At 39.3% G+C, this 26,209-nt stretch overlaps 1 protein-coding gene across 6 annotated transcripts in view; it reads right to left on the bottom strand.

Moving 5' to 3' along the window:
• CADPS (calcium dependent secretion activator) overlaps positions 1-26,209 on the bottom strand; it is a 466,408-nt gene that overhangs the window by 209,380 nt on the left and 230,819 nt on the right. For all 6 annotated transcript variants that reach the window (XM_055344208.1, XM_055344212.1, XM_055344209.1 and 3 more), the window contains exon 6: positions 25,963-26,084. In XM_055344208.1, coding sequence (XP_055200183.1) covers positions 25,963-26,084 — 122 coding nt within the window. The remainder of the gene's footprint in view (positions 1-25,962; positions 26,085-26,209) is intronic.

Genomic DNA, 26,209 nt, shown 5'->3' with positions numbered 1-26,209 from the left:
GGTACCTCTGCCAGAAAGCCCACCTTCCTAATTGAGCAGGAATTCCAGAATAGAAGAACTCCTCCTCCAGTGCTCTCTCAGCAGGCAGGTGGGGAATTGGAAGGAGCACTGGGCTGTGAGTTCAGAGTCCCAGGTTCCAGCCCCTGCTCCAGTCTTGTGCAACCCTACGCAAGCCCTGTGTTCTCTCTGGTTGGTGGCCTCACCTATAAAGTGAGGGGGCGGAGCAAGAGGAACTCAACACTCCCTTCTGAGTCTAGTCTCTTTGTGTCATTTCATCTCTGGCAAAGGTGTTATAGATTTTCCTGTGGATCCTGTGTGAATACAAAGTATGGACCAATCTCTGGATGTGGGGGAGCCACAGAGTCTTCCAGAAAGTGGACAGAATGTCTCATTCTGGAAACCTCCTTGGGGCCGTCCCTGTGTCCAGAGGACCTTGACCTGAATGGAGGGAGGGAAGGCAGGTGGCAGAGGAGCATAAGGAGGCTGCTGGTGTGAGGAGTGTCCTACAGGAAGGAAGTCAAGCATAGAAATGCTTGCTGGGATGGCAAAATCCCAATGACCCAAACTCCCTTTTCCTCACTCTTAATGGTGACTTCATCCTCCCCAAGCCCATGGTCCTACTCACTTTTGAACCTTTCCTAAGGCTGCTTTCTTCATTAATAATGACTTCTCATTCCTCTTACACAAACCCTACTTATCTCCCTCACAGAAGTCTCATCTCCTCTGTGCACCCTTACAGATAATTCTAGTTCTCACTCACCTCTCCCTCCATCTGCAGTTATCTCCATCATGTATAGTTTCTTTAATTGGTTCCCTTGTGTTGTTTTAGGTTGGAGCTCAAGTATCTCCTGGGAAGTTGGGTCAGGATTGTACTGAACATGCCCTCCCCCCATCTCAGAGGGCCTGGGGTATAAACTGGAGATGAAATGGAGTTCAGTGTACTTGACTTCTGCATACCTCTCACTCCAAAAACAATTTTTTTTTTTTGCATTTCCCCAGCATGCCAGGTTGCATTCTTGGTGTGATGGATTTTCAACAGAATACAAGACAAACACAATGTGGTTACTTGTATCCTGACCTTTGTTCTAGTTTCTGCACCATTAAACTTTGTCCAAAAGCAAAACAATCAGGCTTAGATGCATCAAGCACATCTGATTTGTTTTCCAGAGCATGGTAATTGTAGGCTTTCCTCTTTACGCCAGGATTTTAAAGGTAGGGAGTCAGTTTTGATTAAGTAAGAAATATGAAAATGTCTTAAAATGGAAAGAGACAAACATTAGCTATTGGTATTTTTAAGGATCCTATTTCCTTCTTCTTATGTAATTTTTTAGTTTGTCTGTGGGCTGGGCTGTGAGGATACACTGGCCTATTTAATCATTTGTTCACTGATAAAGACACTTTGAGACATGGAAGAGATTCTTGAAGCACCCCCCCAATCCTGTAAAAGGGTAGTTATGATAGGATTTAGCCACTAGATGGCAATCCCAGGCTATAAATGCTTCCCCAATTTTGTGATTATTGGACTTCGAAAAGAGCGTTGCTAAAATTCAGCCATGGGACATTTTTATCCTGCATTCCCAAGTACATTTCCCTTTGCTGCGGAAATATTTCAGTTGATTTGGAAATGGTCAAGAACACACTGAGTCCTCTGCATTCTTAACTATCTTGTTGATTCAACCAAGTAAAGTTAATTGATTAATAAAGAGGATCTGTAGCTAGGGTTAACATTTAAATGTAATTTAAAAATGCACCTGGATTAATTAAAACAACGGAATTAGAATCTACTTTATTTGAAAACATATAATAGCGGTATGGAAGGTAAGTGTATCTCAAGAAAATTCTATCTCCCTTCTCTGGGAGTAGACCCCCATATGTGGGGTGGAGATGGGGTTCTAGTGGTTGTGTCTACACCATGTGGCTTTGCCCCTTGTCTAGAGCTGACTGAGCCCATGGGAGACCAAGGTCCAAACCGAGCCATTCCTGGTCTCATACTTTGGAGACTCTAATACTTAGATCAGGGAGACAGAGAGGTGGGAGTTGAATTTTTGAATGAAAAGTGCCATTAAATTATTCTTTATTGGTGGCTGATAACTCCTTAGCATTTAATTAATACTGAAATACATCTCTCCATTTACTCTGATTGAATCATCTGAATCTGGTTCCATCCGTGGACACCATCAGGAAATGGACTAGACTGAAATGGATTTCTATTTATTTTTGGCATGTTAGAAGATAATATGACTGAGAATAAAGCCATAAATTGATTTACAATAAAGGTCTAGCCATCTTGCTCACAACCTGTACCTTGGTCATGATTTGGCCTTAATAAGAGGAGTGTTCGATCCTGCACTGACCATTTTTTCTGAGTTAGCCACCAGGCAATCAGACTCTATGATACAGTCCTTAACTAATGATACTGCCCACGAGGCCAATGAATATAAACTGTAACTCCCTAGAGCCGGACTATCCTTTCCTTAAACCATTGTTTCAGTCAGTGAAAATAAATTAAAATGGTTTGATAGCACAGATAAAAAGAATTATTAGCTAAGTCAATGGTTCTCAGCGAGGTTGATTGATTTTACCCTTCCTGTCCAAGGGGAATTTGGCAATGTCTCAACATTTTTTGGTTGTCACAACCAGGGGTAGGGATGCTACTGGCATCTACTCCGCTTATGCTTACAGACTTCATTCTCTTCTCTTCTTCTTTTTTATAGTTTTAAAGAACTCTTTAGAACTTTTGGCATCCAGAGATGCCATTTAACATCCTACAATGCACAGGGGAAATCTCTGCAACCATGAATTGACAAATGTCTGTAGTGCTGAAGTTCAGAAACCTTGGCTCAAACCTCTCACCTTCATCCAGTGGTACAAAATTTTAGATAGGAATTACTAAAAATTTTAGATAGGAAGAGGGTGGATGGGGATGTCTCTGGCTGTTTGGGTCAGATCCAGTGTTTGATCCTCGAATCTCTGTTCTCCCTGCCTTTTCTCCTCATCTCCATCCCATTGCACTCCCTTCCCAGATCCAGCTGTTTGTGAATTGCATGAGACCATCCGTCTCCAAGAAAAAATAATCTAGAAATGCAAATGACTTGTTCTCTGCTAAATACACAGCTGTGCAAAGAGCCATTTAAACTAGGGCTGGTATTTTTTTTTTTTTTAAGGGAAGTATTCCAAACCTTTTCCAGCCTCTTAAAGAGTCCCTTAAAAAAATCTCTTGGGGCACCTGGATGGCTCAATGATTGAGCATCTGCCTTTGGCTCAGCTCATGATCCCAGAGTCCTGGGATCAAGTCCCACAGCAGGCTCCCCCTAGGGACGCTGCTTCTCCCTCTGCCTAGGTCTCTGCCTCTCTCTCTCATGAATAAATATATAAAATCTTTAAAAAAAAATCTCTTGTTGAGAGAAAGTTGCCCATCTCTTTTCAATGAAGTTGTTTCCTGCTTACATGAAATATTGGGAAATCTGAGAGATTTATTTAACTTCTTTCCTCTGTATTTTCAAGTTTCCTCCCATTCCTTAGGGCAGATCACTCAAGGGTACCAAGTCTCAGTTTTTATCTATAAAATGGGAATGATAACACTCCTTTCACAGAATTGTTCTGAGGTGGCCGTATGCTAGGGTCCAGCTCAGGATGACCCTTTCTCTCTCTCTGGTCCCACCTCCACACCCTAGTTTGGCTTCCGGTAGTTTGTGGTATGTGATCTTGCCCTCAGAGCCACACCTGACTGATCCAGAGAGGAGCTCCTGACCCAGGCTGAGCCAATCAGCTTCCCTCACTCCAGAGTGTAACAGTGGATTGAGGAGACCCACAAACAGGCAACTGCTGGAGCTGGGTCTTTTGGAAGTCAGCTGCTGAACATTCTTTCTGCAGGCTTCATATTATGTCTTCTAAATTTACTTATTTCTTTAAGTTTAATTTTCAAGACTCTTTTTTTTTTCCTGCCCTGACTTAGCTGATATTTGTAGATTTTGTTCTCTTCCCTTCCTCTTCTTATACCTTTTTAGAACCTGCACTCCCCACACTGTCCTGCACCTCCATACTGTGGGCGTTTGATGGACGCTGCTTCCGTTAGCTGGAATGCTTTTCCCACCCAGCCTGCACTTGCAAACACTTCATAGCCAAATTCAAAGGCCACTTCAAAAGCTATCTCCTCCAGGACTGTCTGGTTTTCTCCAAAAGGAGGAATCTGCTGTTTGCCTCAGAATAGAATCTTTTCTGTTTTATATTCATTATTAATATGTACCACTTATTTTCCTGTGAGTGCGCATGCCTCCCAAGGGCCAGGTCTTAGTTTTTCATTTTTTCATTTTTGGTATCTAGTATCTTACACATGGTAGATATTCAATTAAAATTTATCAAATTAATGAATTATTCATTTTATTTATTTGTGGCCTGGGAACTTCTTTAATACGAGTTATCTCTTCTTTTTCAAGGTTGTAATACCATGCTAATGTATATTAAGATAAAATTCAGAGAAAAGTAAGGGCCTATTTCAAATGTTTTCTTCTCTGTGGAGCTTTCTTTGGGTTTCCCCTCAAGAATTAACACTTTCATTTGATATTTTAGTAAGATAATTCAAGAGATAAAGCCACCTGGGGAGAAAAATGTTTTCCCACTTTGGTCATGACTGTCCACATTCAACAATTTCATTAATTAAGTGTTTCCCATTCACTGCACTTTACAAGCTGACATGGAAAGATTTACTAAGCAGGAAAGAAACAATGGAATGTTCTAGAAAAACCACCCAGGATGATAAACGTAAACCAGAGAAATTTAGAGTATAGTTAAACCATTCAACAGAGATTGAATACTGTGATCCTCAAAAGTCCTGTATCCTAGAGATGATTTGAGGTGGCACAAAGGTGGGGCACCAAATGGCCTTGTGAGATAGTCATGCTTTTCCATTCCTTCTGATTATCTCAGGAAGAAAGTCTCAATGTGGCAGAAGAATGTCTTAAATTACCTCATTCCCTTCTGTTTTAAAGAGAGGGTAGTTTTGTTGATATTTGGAGCCTCTTTCTTCATGGAACAATATCAATCTAGAATTCACTAACATCGTTTTATTGTCATTGAAGTTATTTTTATGGCTACTCTTGCTTACAAGCAGATAGAAAAAGATTCCCTTCAAAACCTAACTTTAAAAATGAGAGTAGGGGTACCTAGGTGGTTCAACGGGTTAAGCATCTGCCTTCTGCTCAGGTTGTGAACCAGGATTGAGCCCCCACATCGGGCTCCCTGCTCAGTGAGGAGTCTGCTTCTCCCTCTCTCTTTGCCCCTCCCCGTTTGTGTGCGCTCTCTCTCTCTCTCTCTCTCTCTAATAAATAAATAAAATCTTTAAAAAATAAGAGTAGATTTGAAGGAAAATCTAAAGCAAATAATTGCACCAGTGGTGTGCGGGTGTGATGTGAGGGTGGTGAAGAGTGAAGTTTTAGAAAGATGTGCTGTACACTGCATGTTTAACTGTGTGAATGTTAAAAATATGTCAGATTTGATAAAGGGAGGGTGACTTACAAGGAGGTATCTGTCCTAATTCTTCTCAAAGCCACATTTGGAATAGATTTTTTCTATGAAATCTCATCATTAATATGTATATATGAGGATTTATTTTTACATAATGTTAAGTCCTTAATTCCTCTGAATCACTTCCATATTACATTTCACGTTCTTTCCAGTTTGTATGTGTGTATCCTGCTTTCAACAGAACAGAACGGCAAACATTAACTGTCATATTCTGCTCCTGACAAACTGTGCAAACCTCTGCCTAATCCAATTATTCTGTATAATTAAAGCAGTTTTAAATTACAACTGAGCCCAATGTTAAGGGGGAAAAAATAAATCTCTCTTTTTAATTTTCTAGTGCCTTAGTTTCACCCAGCTTTGCAAATTGTACTTATGGCCTACATATAAAAATAAACCTAAATGTAAATTATGATTTAAATCCCCATGGACAAGCTGCTCTGCTTTATTTGTTAGAAAGCAAATAAGACCTACTTTATGGCCTGTTTACTAAGCTGAAATTTTCAAATTAAGGGATTTAAAAGACATCAACTATATTGATGCCATAAACTATAGAAATTGCTCAATAGAGTAATGCTCTTAGGGTAATCTGAGAATCTTTAAAACGAACCATTATTTGATGTTTTCCTTTTAAATTACATGGTGATAAGGAATTTAAAGAAATACATATGCACACTACTTATGCTTATCATCTAAACAATTGTTTAAGCAAGCTATAGCAGCAGCAAAAGACTCTAACCTGCGAGGATTTTTGTAAATTAGTTCGGTGACTGGAGATCATTCAAGTATACATTTATTCTCTTCCCTTCCCTGTCAGAATTGTTTCACTAACACCACTTTAAAAAAACCGATGGGAAGAAACTGGATTCTTAAAAAGCCATAATTATTTGAGGTCGCAAATATATTCAGCCTCAAACTGTCATATGAAATTCTAATTGAGAAGCCTCAGAGTAAACAGGGTAGTCATAAATCACTTAAGCCATCCCTTGCCTTGAGGAAGTTTTTGCAGGTACAATCTTTCGTGCTAATAATGTCTAAATGTTTAGGGCTTTTCTATTACAGGTGAAGTAAAGTGTTCCTCCTTCTCTGTTCAGATTCTCAAATTAGGAAGAAACAAATTTGGAAGGTGTTCTGCTCTGTGACTTTCTCCCATGGGCATAACTGGTTTGGAAAGAAATGCTTCCTGACATATGCAGAGGAGTAAGGCACTAAACCAGTTTGTACTGCTGCAACAATAAACACCACCTGAGCTGGGTTCACTCACCCAGGGCCATGACACCAAAGAAGCAGGATGTGGATTAGATACAATTCCCTGTATATTTTAGCCATTAGGTAATTATTTTCTTACAGACTCAAAAAAAAAGTATATAAAAGCATAAGAGAATCAGAGAGCTATCAATATAGGGACAACTCCTATAAATCTTATATATTTGACATTGTTGTGTGTATGTGTACACATGCAAAATTTAGTAACTAATTATTAGCAACGTGCTTCCTATTGATGGTGACTTACCAGATGTGGTGAAAATGAATAACCTGCTCTTCTGCTACTCAGGAAATGGCACCACAACTGTCTGGTGACTCTGACCACAGACCTAGATACTCTCCTGGCTTCCTCTTTTGCCTTACCTACTTCCACATACACATATTTAACTCAACTATGAGCCTTTCTTTCTGGATCATTCTTCAAAACATATCTTTTTTTAAAATAAGATTTTATTTATTTATTCATGAGAGACAGAAAGAGAGGCAGAGACATAGGCAGAGGGAGGAAGCAGGCTCCCCTCAGGGAGCCCGATGTGGGACTGGATCCTGGGACCCCAGGATCACACCCTGAGCCAAAGGGAGATGCTCAACCACTGTGCCACCCAGGCATCCCTCTCCAAAACATATCTATTGTTCTTCAATCCAGTCTAAGCCATCATCACCTCTTGCTTGGACAGCTCTCTACTAGTTTCCCTATGTCGTTGTCGTCTTCTTCTTCTTCTTGTTCTTCTTCTTCTTCTTTTTAAAGAACATACAGAAAATTTTTTTCTCCTAATAATTTTTAAAATAAAACTTCATTGAAGTATAATTTGCAGACGATGAAACCTGTCCCCTTTCAGTGTATAGTTCAATGACCTTTAGTAAATTTACAACATTGTGTAACCTTAACTATGATCCAGTTTTGGAATACAACCATCACCTTAAAAAGATCCTTTGTATCTGTCTTACAGCTGATCACACTCCCATCCACAATCCCAGGCAAGCGCTGGTCTACTTTTTTGTCTCCATAGATTTACCTTTTCTGCACATATTATATAAGTGGAATCATATAATGTGGAATCCTTCATATTAGTCTCTTTTACTTATCATAATGTTTTTGAGGCTCATCAGTGTTGTGACATTCATCAGTACTTCATTCTTTTTTATTGCCAAATAGTCTACCCTGAAGCATGTGTAATTTTTGAAGCATAGTAATTAAATAAACACCCAGGAAGCCATCACTCAACTTCAGACTAGAATATTACAAAGCTACTTTAGTGCTTTGCTTCTCCTCCCAATCCATTGCTCATTTAGTAACTGGCATCATGACTGTCCTTCACTCACAACTTTCTGACGGCTTCTGTCACAGTTAAATTAAATCCAAAGTGCTCTCATGGTCCACAAGGCTCTACCCAATATGAGACTTGCCTATCTCTCTTATTATTTTCCCTTTGCTGACCTACTTCAGATATAATGTTCCTTGAATATCACAACGTATTTCCACTTTGAGGATTTTAAATCTGCCTTTTCCTCTTCCTTAAATGTTCTTCTGCTTGATCTCCAGGTGACAAAGTGATTCCTGACATGGAAGTCTCAATTCTAATAATGCATCCTCAGGGAGGGCTCCTGATCAGCCAATCTAAAGGGCATTTCCTCCTACCTGGTCATTCCCCATCATAGCACCTTGTTCAATTTTTTTCATAGTACTCACTGCTCTCATAAATGCTCTTGTTTGCTTACATACTTATTTTATGTCTCCTCTCACTAGAATATAGGCTCCTCTGGGGCAGGCACTATGCCTTTCTTGTTCTTTGTTGTATCCCTTATGCTTAGAGTGATGCCTAATTCATAGTTTTATGTGAATATTTATGAAGGAATAAGGAGACAGGAATGAAAAAGGATGCAGAATTAATAGAATAAATCAGGATGCAAGGTGAACCTGGAGATTTAAAACAACCAGACAAGACAGTAGAGCTGCATGAAACCACAATCTTCGGTTTGGCTGCACTGACAATATTTTTGGATCTGTACTCTCCCATTTTCTTTTTAAAATAAGTATTCCTCTGAAGAAATTTTAATTACTTGTCCCTTGATTAGGTTTAACCTCTTGTGGAGAGAGTAGGTACTTCTGTTCAGTCTTGGATCTAAAAAATCAGTGCAAATACTGCTGGTTTGGAGTTTTGTGTGATTTACTCCCACTTTAAACAAGATGTCTGACATCAGTTTCAAGAGACTCACATGGTGTTAGTCATCCTGGCATCGAAGGTTTAGAATTAAGCCTACTAACTGCCTCTCTATTTAGAACGTCCTCAAGGTTATATAGGTTTCTTCTTCCCTTTTTTTTTTAAGATTATTTATTTATTTATTAATGAGACACACACACAGAGAGGCAGAGACACAGGCAGAGGGAGAAGCAGGCTCCATACAGGGAGCCCAATGTGGGACTCGATCCCGGGACTCCAGGATCGCGCCCTGAGCCGAAGGCAGATGCTCAACCACTGAGCCACTGGCGTTCCATGGTTTCTTATTTCTTAAGTGCCTTGGTGTGTTTTATATTTCAAACATAGGTCAAAACTTTTTATTAATTTACTTATTAAAAAGAGATAATAAAAGCGAAAAGAAGAAAGAATACTTTCCTCAAAAATATATACATATAAAAATTCCTTTAAATTATATTTATATTTGATTTTATATTTACACATTCATTTTTTTCTCTATATAATACTTTTTCCTAGACCATAGCAAAATTTAGCTATTAGGCAATGAAGTTGGTAGCTGATTTAAGGTTGCTTTAACTAAAGCCAGTGGTATTAACCTTAGTCCTAAGACTTGCTTGGACGACACATTTTCAGTTGAATTTAACACCTACAATATGGGTGTGGTGTCCTGATCTCTGCTAGGTTAAAAAAAAATTAGGAAGGAACTAACAAAAATACTCCATTTAATAAAGGATTTATGTTGTTAGTGGTTATTGTAAAAGACCTGGAAAACTCCCATAATGACTTCTTTGTATTGCATTGTTCTCCATCCAGTTTAATCTGTGACTTTGTTTTCTCCTGGTGCAATGATTATAGGATATCCTACAAAAATATAACTAAGATGTTACTTGTTCTCACTTCAATGTACAAACACTACAATGTAATCTGCTTGCATGAAGTTTCACTCTGCTGTTTACATAATAATTCTAATTGTGAAGCTTTTTATGTATTCAGACAAATGGAGCAAATTGAGATTGCTCAGTGAGGCCAGAGCGTGACCTTCATTTGAACACAGTGACTTGTTTGCTGTTTGTATACAAACAGCTGAACCGTATCTTCATTCCAGGCTCAGGTTTGAAAGCTCCAGTGAATGCTCTAAGGCTGCCAGAGACAAAGATGGTATCCTGATGGTGGAAGCTGAAGAGACAGAGGTCCCCCAACAAATGAATTCAGCAAGTCATTATCAGTCACACACTTCCCCCCAGGACACAGGATGACAGAGGTTGAATAGAAGTGTTCACTCACAGAGGATGATCAACTGCTCCACTTTGCCCCAGGCACAGGACTATCAGCGCTAAGACAGGAAAGTTCTGGGCAAACCAGGATGCACTGGTCACCTTACTCAACAATATGTAGGAACTAACCAGCTGTGAACTAATACCATTCCTAGGAATTTCTCCTGAAGAAACAATCATAGATGAGTATAAAGATTTCCCTACAAGGTTATCTATCATGTGCATATATCTGTGGATGTATATGTACACTCGCAGACACAAAAAAGCAAACTGGAAACACCACCATAATGTTTACAATCATTATTGCTGGTATTGGGATCATGAGTAATTTTAAAATTTTTCCTAACACTCTCCCTCAATTTTCGGCAACAGACATATTAATTTTTTGACCAGAAAACACCATATCTATATTTATTTATTTATGATTTTTAATTTATTCATTCATGAGAGACACAGAGAGGCAGAGACACAGGCAGAGGGAGAAGCAGGCTCCACGCAGGGAGCCCAACGTGGGACTTGATCCCTGGACCCTAGGATCACACCCTGGGCCAAAGGCAGGCACCCAGGGATCCCCCATATCTACTTTTATTTTTATTTATTTTATTTATTTTTTAAAAGACTTTATTTATTTATTCATGAGAGACACAGAGAGGCAGAGACACAGGCAGAGGGAGAAGCAGGCTCCACACAGGGAGCCCGATGTGGGATTTGATCTCGGGTCTCCAGGATCATGCCCTGGGCTGAAGGTGGTACTAAACTGCTGAGCCACCGGGGCTGCCGCCATATCTACTTTTAAAAACGAAGCCAATAATAAGGCTGACCATAGTGCCTCATACAAAATAGATGCTAAAAAATATTATTTGAAGTGTATGTATAAAATACGTATTTCCTGCCCAGATTTTTCAGCAGCTGCATCTGTTAGCAGAGTCCTGACTCTACGATTGCATTGTGAAGTTGGACTCAAGCCTGATTTATTTAAATGTAATTAAACATTATCTTCATGAAAGACTTCAAGTACCCAACACTCACATTATCTATAGAAAATTGCTCCCTTGCTATGTGAGATTGGACCCATCGTAGGTTATTTCTTCAAATCCTTTCATATTAATACCTCCCTACCAGCAGCAAGTATTACCACAAGCACAGTGCAATCCGACTTTAAACCAAGCTCAAAATGAAACCTTGAGGGGAAAGTGAATTCATTAATTTTCTTTTTTAGTTTGGTGTCAATGTCACCCTAATGTCAGCATGTAACATTCTGTAAAAGACACGTCTTGGCTAACATGGAGAAAGAACAAATTTGGTACAGCTGTAGAGTAATTTTTGCAGGGAATAAAAGACCCAGCTAGAGAATCAACTGTCCCAGTTCCTAGGTGTACATCCATTACCCACAAGGTTGTACGAGATGCCAGGCTGGCTTCAACTTGCACAAGGTCATTCACCAAGACACAGAAGTACAAATTACAAATTGGCAGCAGTGTGTGCAAAGCAAGGTTGGATGGTAATAAAGAACTATATACTCATAAGGGAAGAGCCAAGGGTTGTATTGGGTTCGAATGTAACCTCCAGAGTGTATAGCGCTTCCCTTGGGAAGAGTAACAAACGAAAGGAGAGTCTTGGCTCTATGTCCCCATGTTTCTTGAACCTGCCCTTTCATTCCTCTCTCTGCTACCACCGAGTACCATCATCTCCCACATGACTGTGACAGCCTCCCAACTGGTGTCCCTGCTTCCATTACTGCCCATTCCCATGTAGTCATTCTCCATATAGCAGCCACAGGCTCTTTTAGATATGTAAACACCATCAGGTTACTTTCAGGCTTAAAATCCAGACTTTGGCGTGATCCTGGAGACCCGGGATCGAATCCCACATCGGGCTCCCGGTGCATGGAGCCTGCTTCTCCCTCTGCCTGTGTCTCTGCCTCTCTCTCTCTGTGACTATCACAAGTAAATTTAAAAAATAAATAAAAAAAAATAAAATCCAGATTTTGAACCTTGATCTCCAACCCTGTGAAATCTAGTTTCAGCCAGCCTCACTGACTCACTTCTAACTCCCTTCCCTCTCACTCTGCTCCAGTTCATGTGGCCTTTTATCTGCCCCACAAACATGCCAGGTTCCCCCTTACAAGGTCCCTGAAATCTCTATTGTCTCTGTCCAGCATGCTTTTTTCCTGAACCAGCTCCTTCTTTTTTTACTTTTAAGCTCAATTGTCACTTCTTGGGAAGACTTTCTGATCAAGCTAATTAAAACAGCTTCTTCCCAATTTGGCTAATCTCCACGGAATCACCCTACATCTTTGTTTCCCAGCAAAGCTGGAGGGGCCTGACACCACACATTAGCTGAATATTACATGGACTGAGGTTACAATAAATATTTAGAAAAGGCTGAATATTGACATCACAAAATAACCTTCTGGGAATACAAGAATCCAATAAAGTTATTAACAATTCAGTCATTATAATAATTTTATTATTCAAATTTTAATAGTTAAAATGTAAACTTCTTTTATTATGCTGTAGGAATAAGAATTTCTTAGCACTCTCAGTTAAAATCTTCCCTTCGGTGCCTCTATATGGTACATTTAGGATGGATGCCAAATAGATAATTACTTTGCTTTGAGGTTGGCGGAGGAGTAAAATGTTTGGGGGGCCTGCTCTGTCAGGGTATGGAACTGACACTGGTGACAGTGACTTATTAAGTTTTTCTTTTTCCTGTGTAGAAACAAATTAAGGTAAGCTATCATATTTTGTTTTATGTGATGAATGCTGATACACAAATGGGTCTACAAAGATTAGAATTATGATATAGCCTCACCTTGATTTTTCTGCCTTGTGCTATAATTTAAATTTTATAAAGATTCCTTGGCTCAAAATGATTTAGTGCTCCTCAAGATATCAGCTAATGTGTCATTTTAATATTCACCTACTTACTTAACTGTTTGAAAATCTTAATTGGTTTTTCATATAAAAGTTTTATTTTTTTTTATTTTTATTTTTTTTTAATTTATGATAGTCAGAGAGAGAGAGAGAGAGAGAGAGGCAGAGACACAGGCAGAGGGAGAAGCAGGCTCCATGCACCGGGAGCCCGACGTGGGATTCGATCCCGGGTCTCCAGGATCGCGCCCTGGGCCAAAGGCAGGCGCCAAACCACTGCGCCACCCAGGGATCCCTAAAACAGTTTTATAATTGTAAGTTATTACATATGTCGATAATTTGATAACAAATATGTATGTTAGTGTGTGTACAGAAACACTGACCGAATTCAACATATAAAGCATATATATTAAGGGGGCACCTGGGTGGCTCAGTGGTTGAGTGTCTGCCTTTGACTCTGGTCATAATCCTGGGGTCCTGGGATCGAGTCCCCAATCAAACTTCCGATAGGGAGCTTGCTTCTGCCTTTGCCTGTGTCTCTGGCTATCTCTGTGTGTCTCTCATGAATAAATAAATCAATTCTTTTTTAAAAAATAAAGCTTATATTAAGATTTTGACTCTCATGTGCTTTTGGAATATTCACTTAAATTTCAAAATGAGTATTCAAATATTAACAATAAGCTAGAATGATATACTTTGCCTGTATTGTAGGTATTATCACATGATTGGCTATGATAGTGGTCTTGTCTTAATAATTGTCTGTTCTATTAGACTGTAGGTGCCACAATGGCAGGATTTTTGCTTCTTTTGTTCCCTGCTCTATCCTCAGCACCATGTGCAGTGATGCATAGTGCTTAGCATACAATAGGTACTCATACTTGTGCTTTTCTCTCTGCAATTTGATGCTTCCCTTGACTTACAAGTATCTGTGGATCAGTAGGTAACAGGCCCATGGTATGAATTCTGGTCACAGGTGACCCAAAGAGCACAATGAGTCCTAAAGGCTGCCATTTCTAGAGGCCAACTTGGGTTTGAGATTTATTTTGTTTGTGGTCTCTCTAAAGTAGAAAAGTCAGAAAGAGAGAAGCATGTTCCAGGCCCCAAGTTTTGATACACTTAGCTCAGCAGACAATCAGTTAGTTCTGCTTTGGAGGAGATAGTTTGTGTAATTTGATGCAGCAGGGAGAAAAACAAGGTGATGACACATGGCAGAGCAGAACTGGGATTTCAAATCTAAAATTCCTCTTCCAATTCCTCTTTCCTAATAGCCTTCAATTACTGATATTGCAACTCTATTGTACTACTTGATACTTAAAGTAATGGTAGACAAGAGCTCTCTTTTTATTCCTTTTGTCTCTCTAGTAAATTTATAGAAGATAAGAAAATCCCAAGCAACAAAACTCTACCTTCATTAGATTGCATGATATTCTATTTGCTACATGACACGATACACCCCAATTTAGAGAGATTTGCTTTATGACCGTTAGTATTCTACAGAAGTTTTCAAGTCCATCACAGGGACCTTCTTGTCAGTTTCTTCCAGAGCCATTTGCCATTAAGATATCTTTGAGTTGATCAACACTTAATGATAATTGGTTACAGGTAAGGTATTATAAGAAAACCAGCCTGATACACAGATTTTTCCAAGTACAAGTAAGTCATCTACATGTAAATGAACACATTTCAAGGGAAACTATAAAAGTGCATCTAAACTGAAAAAAGGCACCCAACTGATGGCCTTTGTTACCTGTTTCCCTTTTATTCTGTCTCCAATGAAGACAATAATAAAGATAAGAATAATAATTCTTACATTTGTGCCAAGTGCTTTGCATATATTATCAAATTCAAATCCTCATCAACAAGTCTATAATACAAGTATCATTAGCCTCATTTTATAGTTGAAGACATATAGGTTTAGAAAGAGTTAGTCATTCATCCATTGTAACAAAGTCAATGGTACAATCCAAACTAGGGATTGTCTCACCCCAAAGGATTTGCTCTTATGCTTATGTTGAACCTTTATTTTCCATATTTTCACCAAAATGTTTCCAACCAGATTCCAGCTATGAAAGGCTCCCCAAAATAGCTGCTTCACCCCAAACTCTCTGAACCAGAAGCTATGGGGTAGGGTGAAACCTATAAATCCTTATGAAGGAGCCTAGGGAATTTTGGGACTCCAGAGTTTAAGCACAGGAGTCCCAGAAATTTCCAAATACCATGATGATTGGCATTATGATAAGAAGAGCATCTGCATTCTCCAGAAGCCACACCCATCTGTATCCCTGAAGTGAGGTGAGCTCTATATCACAGCACAGAAGGCTTTTTTGTAAAACAGATATACACAGAGAAAGATGATCTTGGTAGTATTCTAGCCTCTCTTGAACAAAGGCTTTGATCCAGAAAGAAGCTGGAAGAATGGGCTTGTAGGAACCCAGGCTTAGGGGACTGAATGATTTGGCATGACTCTCGGTGAGGAATTGGCAAAGACCACTGCCCTTTTGCATTTCTCTTGCCTTTGGGAACCAGCTCTTATATCATCAAATTGATGTCAGCCTTCCCTGAGGATCTGCACTCTGGCTCTGGAAAGAAGTTTGGACATTGTGCCCTCTCTCCTTAGGCAGTTTTGACTCTTTGCTTTCCATGTATTTGGAGTCATACAGCCTGGATTTAAGGAGTTGTAGGATTTTAGGGCAGGCTTCCTAATTTCCTTGAGGAAGAGCCTCCTCTTCCTTATGTGTAATGAGGCATAGAGGGGATCTATTTGTTATAGTACCAGGTAGGATTTAGTGAGATTATAGTCCATGTTTGGCAATTATTTCTTGAGAGGCTATAATATGCTGTGCATTGAACTCAGCTGCTAATATGGAGCATATTTTTCAGGACCAAGCCTATAGGCCAGGTTGTATTATTGTCTCTGTCTCAAATTTGAAGAAATGGAATCTCAGAAAAAAGAATCTATTGCCCAAGGTCACCCAGTCTGTGAGTGGTGGAGCTGGGATTTAAACCAAGGACTGTCTGACTCAAATATATAATAGTTAGTGCATTGCCTGGCACCTAGCAGATTTCAATGAATGGTATGGGCATTGTTATTGATAATGATTCCCATGAAGAGAGATGATTATTATTATTATCAGTGGCTCTTCTGGGATTTTGAAAGCCCCTTGAAGGTCGGGGCCACCCCTGGTTTATCTTTGTAGACTCATGTATGTAGCATCTAACAGTGCTGCTGCATATGGGTTGAGGGATGCCTGCTGAGCTGAGTGTCTGCTGTGAGGTGGAACACCTGTGTTAGTGCTAATGTGTGACGGCACATTCATCACCATTTAAATTGGGGCAGTGATTTAACCCGTGAAATAACTGTGTTTATGGAAAAGAAATGAGCCTATTGGATAGTTTTGCTGAGTAGTCAATGCTAATTAAAAAATACTTTTTAGTGGTAAAAAGGGCAGAATGAGTTAAAAGTGCATATTTTGGGTTTGGCTCCTGGCTCAGCTATTTATTATTTGTGCAATTTTGACCAAGTTCCTTAACCTTTCTGAATCTCAATATTTCCATCAGTAAAATTTAGGCAATAACAATAGTACCTCATAGGTGTGTCAGTAGAGCATTAAACAAGACATGGACTATGAAATACTTAGTACAGCATGTGGCGCTTAGAAGGTGCTGCATCAATGTTAATTGCTATTTTAGACTCAGGCTATTTTTTCCCCATCTCTCTCTCCTCCTTCCAAACAAGAATGAAGCCATGATAATGGCATGTGTTTTAAATATTTTGTATTTGCTAATTAATTTAATTTTCACAAGAATGTGGAAACTGAGGCACAAGAGTTAAGTAACAGGTCCAAGGTCATGCAGCTGAGATACGGACCCAGCACTCCGGCTCCTGATTCTATGCTCTCATCCAAGATGCCATATTGCTTCTATGCATTGATGAATTTAGACCAAGCCTCTCTTATTTTCTTATTAGTAAGGATAAATTGAGTTCCTGGGTTGCATGCCATTATTACATACAAGAAACAATATGCCATTTCTTCCTACATTTTCGCTGATCACTGGGTAACAAGTATAGTGGTTTTTCACATTTGGGATAAATGTATTGTACAGGATTTCCACAGTAATGGGTGATCAGTCCAGATCTTAGATTACTCCAGCATTAGGTACAAGTGATAGGTAAGTTCAGGCAAGGTATTCAAGGAGCTGAACCAGAAAGTAAATAAACTTTGTGTCACTTAGTCCTTAAAAGGTTAGGGAAAAAAAATACATCTTGTTTTTATACCTACTACCTATGAAATCAGAACTTCCATGAATTTCTCACATTAAGATAGAGCATCACTGTATAATGTCAAACTTTAGCCACTACTCAATCATCCAGTTCTGAACTCCTACCAACTTTAGAAATGTCATCACCTCCACGTTACTTAGAATTCTTGAAAATTCTGCCACAAGATCTGTCATTATAGTTCTTGCCTGGGTCAGCTGGATAAATAACCTATAGAATTGCTGCGGGAGAAGTGGTCTTGGATACCACTCATCAGAACATGGTGAAGCTGGAAAGCTTGGTAAGCTGTATAAGATGGGGATAGCAAATTTATGACAGAGTGTAGCATTAGGAGCTCCATCTCTGAAGCCTGGTCTCTATAGCACCCCATTCCTTTCCATCATCTACCCTATTGTTTCTTATTTTATCAGCCAGCCTACTTTCGCTCTCCAGCTCACAAGCAAACACAAACTGGTTTTCAATAAAAGTTGTGGCTTCTAGACCAAGCTTTCTGGGTTGGGAGGCCGGGCAGCCTCTGAGCATCCAAAACTGTAATTATAATTTTGCTTCTTCCCAACCCACACATCTTCTGGGAGCCTAGCAAAATTGAATTTCTGGGTCAGTGTTGGCCTTTACCATTTATGATTTAATTAACTCTGAAAGAAGCTAAGCCTCTTTCTCAGAAAGGAAAAACAAGAGAAATGGTAGCCAAGTGCCCACTCAGTATAACATAAATGTCTCCTGGACTGATCTTGAACATGGAGTTTCAAGAGAGTAAACATGAAAGGAGGGGATTCTCAGGAGGCCTCACTCCTTTGCCATGAGGTGGCCTTTGCAGTTCTGAAAGCTATAGTGACTCCTGAAAAATATATCACTCTGTGTCTGGGGCACTTGGATTTTTCCCACCAGCTTTGCTCTGTGGCTCTATCTCAAGGGTCAGTTGTTTATTATTTCCCCAACCCTAATAGTACTGGGAAATAGTACGTGCTCCATATTTGTTGACCAATATATCCTTCATTCCAAATTAACTCTGATCCTTAAAGACACTTTAGCTTTCAAGACAGAAATCCAATCATATTCTCCCTGGCTTAAAACTCTCTGTCAGCTTCTCCATGTGAGTAAGGAAAGGGTTAAGGTCTAGGCAAGGAGAGATAGGGGGCCCCAGACCAGGCTCTGAAACTCTTCCTGGCAGGCAGAAGTGCTAAGACAGAGTGAATAAGAGATAAAAGAATAGACCAGACTATCTGGCCCTGGATGTTATGGAGTGTTTTTCTTTGGTGGCTACAGTGTAAATACAGAAAATGACCAAACCTCAATGAAGTAAGTCATTAAGGGTGTTATCAGTAGCCCTTGCTCAAACCAAGATGGCACAAGAATCTTAAGGCCCAAGCTCCCTAGTCAAGTTTTCAATAAAAGACCAGACCCAAGAAGTCCTTAGTGGCAACCCATTTACCCATTTGGAACCCCTCTCACTTTAGAGAGCTTTTTCTTTCCTTTCTGGTCTCACTTTCATTTAATAAACTTTCACTTCACTTTATGCTTTTGTGTCCCCAAGATTCATCCTTTCCGTGAGACAAGGACCCTGCAATCCTGTAACACATGTTCTTAGAATAAAGTTTGAACCCTTCATGTGCCTTGGGAGGCCCTGAGTTGTCTGGCCCTGCTTTGCTCTTTAGTCTCTTCTGGTAGCATGTTCCCCATCATTGACTAATCTATACCATTGCTCTTCTTTCTGGTCCCAGAATACATGGAGCTCCTTCCCAATCTAAAGCCTTTGCACTTGCTATTCCCTGTGCCTGGCATATTTTCCTTGGTACTTCTTCTTCTTTTTTATCCTTTTTTTAAATTGAAGTATAATTAACACACATCATTATATTAGTTTTAGGTGCACAACATAATTGTGCAACTCTATACATTACTCAGTGCTCATACTCTTGATTCCCTTTATCTGTTTCACCTATCTCCCCTCTAGAAACCACCCATTTGTTCTCTGTATTTAAGAGTTTGGTTTTCTGTTTGTCTTTTTTTTTTCTTTGTTCATTTCACATATGAGTGAAATCATATAGTATTCATCTTTCCCTGATGGACTTACTTCACTTACACCTTCTAAGTTCATCCATGTTGCCTTACAAATGGCAAGATCTGGGCAGCCCTAGTGGCTCAGTGGTTTAGCGCCACCTTCAGCCCAGGGTGTGATCCTGGAGACCCAGGATCGAGTCCCATGTCCGGCTCCCTGCATGGAGCCTGCTTCTCCCTTTGCCTGTGTCTCTTTCTCTCTCTGTGTCTTTCATGAATAAAAACAAGCAAACAAACAAAAAACAAATGGCAAGATCTCATTCTTTTTTATGTCTGAGTAATATTCACACACACACACACATGCACACACACACACTCCACATCTTTTTTATCCATTCATCTATGGGTGGACACTCAGGTCACTTCCCTACCTTAGCTATTGTAAATAATGCTGCAATAAACACAGGGGTGCATATATCTTTTTGAATTAGTGTTTTCATTTTCTTTGGATGAATACCCAGGAGTGGAATTACTGGATTAAATGTTTCTTAGTATACTTCAGGTATTAATTGGCACATTACCTACTCTGAGCAGGGTTTCTTGGGCATGACAGTACCCTACCTCCTCATCACTTTTCACTGCAGCAGCCTGTTCATTTCTTTTAGAACCAAATTGCAATATGCTATTATCTTATATATTTATTTGTTCATTTGTTTATTGCCTAAGTCCTTTACTAGGATGTACACTCTACAAGACCAAAGTTTGATCTATGTCATTCATGGCTATAGCCTCAGCACAAGGTGGATACAATGAAAGAAACCCATGTACGCTTGTTAAGGGAATGCAAGTGCCTATCCTTTATATCATTCTCTTGCATCTAAATTTCAAAGAAGCATTTCAGGAAAAATATTATTTTCCATTTAAATCATTCCAAGGTCCAGTACACTGAAAACATCTTTGGTTATACTGAGACAGGAAGTACCATTAAGATGATACACGAGGCAAAGAATTGGCCAGTACAACTTCCTTTTCTGACTTTGTAACTGACTTACTGTGGGGGAGCTTAAATGCAGCTCCATTTGTATGAGTAATTTGAGCGTAATAAGCCTGGCCCATTTTGAGTTGCCATTAGGACAAATAATATATTTCACAGAAGAAAAATGTTACAGGAAGTCATTGCATTTTGTTTTTGTTTTTTGCTTTAATGTGATCTCAGTAGATAAGGTACCACTGAAAAACACTAGGGTTATGACAAGATTTACCAGCGAGGGCATCTTATTTTCTTCTTCCCTTGGAAAGAGGCAGGAAACAGTTTGGTTGTGTTTTCTAATTCCTGACAATAATGAAATCCATACGTCACACAGCCCGTGGCTTGTCAGGGAATAATAAACTAGTTAAATAACCAAATGTCAAGTAGCATCCTTGGTTTCCATTCAGAAGAATATAGTTTTGGATATTTTAGCACAATATTGGACTCCTCACTGAAAGTACCTTTCTTTTTAGCCCAATCACTTAAATTTCTCTGGTATTTAACCCTCTGGGATTGCTTCCTTTAGAAGGTAACTATTACTGTACACATCCACTGAGTAAGTCACTTTGGAGTATATCTTCCACTCATTGAATATGTTCGGTTTCCTTACATTAATTTTCCCAAATTAAAGTAATTTGCATACCATCTTCCCCACCTTTTCTATTCCCACATATCAACACAGGATACTTCCATGATCATTTTTTTTTGTCATACCCAGGTACCACCTGGGCTATTAATTCACTTAATATATTTTATTTAAATTAATTGACTTTTAAATGTTAATATATTTCTTTAAAAAAGAACACTTATGTCACTGAAGCAGAAGACGAAGCAGTACCATCAGCCATGAGTAGAAGGTAAGACAAATTAGAAACTGTTATTACTTTACACATTTATTTGTTCATGTATTTACTGCTTATGCCCTTTACCAGAATGTACACTCCATGAGGCCAAAGTTTGATTGATGTCATGCATGGCTGTAGCCCCAGAGCAGGTATTAAAGATCTATTAGAACCAAATAAAAATGTTCTCCTTGTCCTGATCAGAAGAACTGATAAACAAATGGAAAAGTGGTTACTTCCTTATCACATGATTTGATTTTACTCAAAGCCATGTCTTGATAAAATCTAACATAATCTCTGTTATCAGCTGAGCTAAGAGTGCTGTCTTTTGAAAAACACCTGGCATGGGAAGAAAAGTCTTCTGCTCTGTTTCATAGGAGGTGGACAAATATATCTGAGCTCTTGAATCCACAAAGTATTTCTCTTCTCCCTTTTCATGTCTTCCTGAGATTGCCTGCCTAAAAACATGATTTCAATTACTTCTGCCTCAGCAGCTCCATTGCTTTTCCCCACAGAAGCAGAAACAATATGATACAAATGGAGGCAATATTCTTTGAAATAAATATATTGCTTGAAAACTTGTGATAGTATATTTTCCTGGTTTTCCACGTTAAAACCCAGGAGAGGAGGACAACTGAATTGAGAGGATATATAATCTGCTTGAAAACATCCCACATGTAAGCTCACAGATTGATAAAATGAAGGATGAACAGAGGACATGCACATGTGCATGCTCACACATACACCAGGTTTTCCAATCACAAAGTATAGTTAACTCATGAACACAGCATTCTTATATTATGTACTTCATCCAAAATGATCATGGCGGGCAGAGCCCTGGTTGTAAATGAAGAGACAGTGTTGGCTAAGGAGGTGAGAGAGAGCTTGGAGCCTCCACTACTAGGTTTGAACAATATAGACTAGCATTTCCAATGGATGCTAATAGGTATTAGTTGGAATAAGTTTGGGAAACTCATGAATAAACAAAGCTAAATAGGTTTATGTACTGTTGGAAATCATCAAAGGTTTTTAAATGCCCATGAACATTGAATAACTCAGAAAAAGATACAATGTCTTGCATTTCCCAAGCTTAATCATGGTACTGTTCTCCTTGCCCTTGTTTTTTTTTTTTAATTTTTTTTATTTATTTATGATAGTCACACAGAGAGAGAGAGAGAGAGGCAGAGACACAGGCAGAGGGAGAAGCAGGCTCCATACACTGGGAGCCCGACGTGGGATTCGATCCCGGGTCTCCAGGATCGCGCCCTGGGCCAAAGGCAGGCGCCAAACCGCTGCGCCACCCAGGGTTCCCCTTGCCCTTGTTTTTATCAGAATTGTCTCTACATTAGAGTAAAAAAAAAAAAGCCACACCTGGACAAACTGGGTTATGCAATGTACTGGATTTGTAACTGTATGTGGTAAAAACTAAACAAAACAAAAGTTGAGTTCCTAGTAGACACATGAAGGGATAAGATGTTGGTTTCCAGTTATTGGGTAAAATACTTAGTAGTAGCAACAATAGAATTAATGAGTAACAAAACTGGCTTGAATTGAATTTTGATTTTAGAATATATAAATAAACGAGGGGCATCAGCAGGCTGTAAGAATAGTCAAAGACAAGACTCAGAAGGTGAGTAAGGCAGGAAAAGGGCTAACCTTGTCAGATGATGAAGTGGATTTATTAGGATAGATGAAAGATAACTCTCAAAAGGATACTTTTTGGGGTAATCAAAATCAAGTAGCAGTCTTTCATACTACCAGATAAAGCCAGAAGCAGAGAAAAACTTCCAGAACTGAACTATGACAAAGAAAAAGATAAAGAAGAGAATTGGGGAAAGAATTGTGGATTTAGAAGGAAGATGAATAGAGGTTTAAAGAGAATTGATATAGAAAGGCTAAAAGAAGAGACAGCAAGAAACACAAGCATTGCTAGATTTTAAACTCTGGGTATATCTCTTTGGGATACTATAGAAATGGCAAATACAGGGCACTTAATACCTCTTCCTCTCCTATGGCAGACATTACAGGTTCTTCATGTACTATTTTCCTCTGAATATTGATTTGACCTCAGAACCCTTCTTCACACAGCACTCGACTGATCTGACTTGAACTTAGACACGAAATTTACATTCCTATTATATTTAAAAACAAACAAGCAAACAAGCAAATCCTCTGTGAGGTTTTAGTAATACCTGCTCACTGATGAAAGAGAAAAAAATATATACTTTTGTCTAGAAAAGCAAAATGTTTCAGTGTGAAATGTTTATTAATATGGACATAATAATGCACATGTGTGGATATGAGTAAATATATATGTGAAATATGAGTATTTCAAGTAGGTAGACCGAAGTGTTCTATATTTATTTGTAATCTGAAACTGTTTTAAACATTCATAAGCACATGAAAATCAGCTCATCATTTACCCTGGCAGCTGAAACCTTTAAACCCAATAAAATGATATGAATTATTTTTTAAGTTAAAATAGTTCATATGAAACAACAGCCTATTACAATAATCAGAGCTTTCTCCTTTCTTCTCTATCCTATGACACCATATTGGGCCCAACACCTAAAAAGTTTGCAGTAACACCAAATAGGTTTTTCTCCCCCCCCCACGACACATTTTTAAAAGCATGTATAAATAATGCAGCATAACATAATAGCATTGATAATGATCAGATCATGGTGAGAGGTGCAGGAAAAATTAGGATTTTTATCAAAGGCAGGCAGTAAAAAAGAAATGGCATTCATCTTCAGTTTAAAACTAAGTTTTATTTATTTTTTTTTCTAAATTTTTTTTTTAAATTTTTATTTATTTACGATAGTCACACACACAGAGAGAGAGAGAGGCAGAGACATAGGCAGAGGGAGAAGCAGGCTCCATGCACCGGGAGCCCGACGTGGGATTCGATCCGGGGTCTCCAGGATCGCGCCCTGGGCCAAAGGCAGGCGCCAAACCGCTGCGCCACCCAGGGATCCCTAAAACTAAGTTTTTTTAAAAAAAGGGGGAGTGTGTGACAAGTTGTATTGGGTTCCATTGCTTCTTGCTTACATTCATTAATTTTGCCCAGCTTCCGAGCATCTGAGGCCTTTGCCTATTCATGCAAAGAACCACTTGAAGGCATACAATGCCCTCAGATATTCTCTAGTCTGAGAAACATTCAGTGCTTTCTTTGAACTATTTTGTTTGAACATGTTCTGCTCAACAGCTCATAATGCTCTGGGAGTGGGGAGGTAGTAATACATTCGTATCAGGGGTTACCCTTTTTATGACTTTTACGAATTAACAATAATAAAAAAAAAAAGCATGCTCATTAGTCTAGACTGGCTTAGTTGAGATAGAAAAGGAAGGGAAAGAGGCAGTGGATAGGGAGGGAAAAAAAGCAATGACTTCTCCAGAATTGTTGAGGCCTGAGAATCTACTGACCCAAATGAATTGGTCATCATCACTCTTATGAACCACTGCCATAGAATCCTAGCTGGTGTCCCGCATCAGCTTTGGCTCACTCCACTGCAACCACAGTGATCTTTTTAAAATACACATCTAATCACCTATCCCTGTACTTTCTTCTTCATGGTCTAGCAAGGTCTTTAATAGTGTGATCCCTTCTTGCCTTACTGGCAACCTATGGCACATCTTGTTCTCTGAACTCTAGCTCCAGCAGTGGCCTTTAAATTCTGCTTTCCCACAGAGCATCTGCTGACTACAGGGCCTTTACCCAAGCTGACTCTGCCTGGAATGATCTTTCTGCTCCCATTTCACCTCGTTCAACTTTTACACTATTAGCCCAAATATTTTATAACTTCTAAAGAAGGCCTGCTCTGACTCTGTCCCCACAAAGTGATTTAGGTCCCCTGCTACCTCCTTTTGAAGCACTCTTTCCTTTTCAGCATTTATAACTGTTTGTAATTATATAATTACATGATTATATTTCTGATCTTTCTATTCAACGGTAATCTCTGTAGGGCTACAGCGGTGACTACCGTCCTTTCCACTGGGCAACACCACCTTGTACATGCACAGTGAGCATCTGACAAATATGTGTTGACCGAACGAATTAATGTAGTGTATCTAATACAACTCACTGCTTTACTGACATAGTCATAACTGTGGCACGTAGAGAAAGATTTTGAAAAACTTGCTTATACCGCAAACCAAATATTATTTAGTAAATCTAATAAAACAAATTTATATCAAACGCCTGTATGTTGTATCAAAGGATTGAAGCTGTGAGTACATTCTCTAAGGTGAATACATAAAGCTTCCAGAATGGAGATTGTTTCTTTAATTTCCTTTTGTTCTCTGCTCTGAAGGAACTGGAATCTTTATTATGGCTGCCAAATAAGAATATAATTGTATTGGGATGCCTGAGTGGCTCAGTTGGTTAAGTGTCTGCTTTTGGTCTAGGTGTGATCCCGGAGTCCTGGGATCCAGTCCAGCACTAGGCTCCCTGCTCAGAACCCTCTCCCAAGGTTCTCCCCACCCTGCTTGCACCTGCTCATGCTCTCTCTTTCTCTCTCAAATAAATAAATAAAATCTTTTAAAAAAATCTAATTGAGTCATCTCATTTGGAAAATGCCTTCCAGAACCTTCTGGGGAAACCAGACCTTTAACTTGGAGCTAGACAAAATGGTGCCAATGAGAACAGCCTTCTGGAAGATGAACCGTGGAGAAGTTGAACTTACGTTGGTTTGGAAGCCTCGGCCTGGTCAGTCTGGAGTTTCTCTCCTCCTTCCACCTCCATTGTGCAATATACAATGCGGTTTGGAGCCAAGGACTTGAGGCCTTGGACTTCCATGATCACCACCTAGAAGAAGAATCACACATGGTGGAGGTTATTGCCAAAGCCCCTGGGTAGCATCACCCAGAAGAAAATATATAGATGGGAAGAAGTTACAGAAACCCAAAAGGTATCTAGTAGCTTCTATCAGT

Source organism: Nyctereutes procyonoides, unplaced genomic scaffold, assembly GCF_905146905.1.
Source record: "Nyctereutes procyonoides isolate TBG_1078 unplaced genomic scaffold, NYPRO_anot_genome, whole genome shotgun sequence".
Lineage (NCBI taxonomy): Eukaryota > Metazoa > Chordata > Mammalia > Carnivora > Canidae > Nyctereutes > Nyctereutes procyonoides.
Note: the sequence above shows the minus strand (reverse complement) of the source record. Positions and strands in the feature narration are given on the sequence as shown.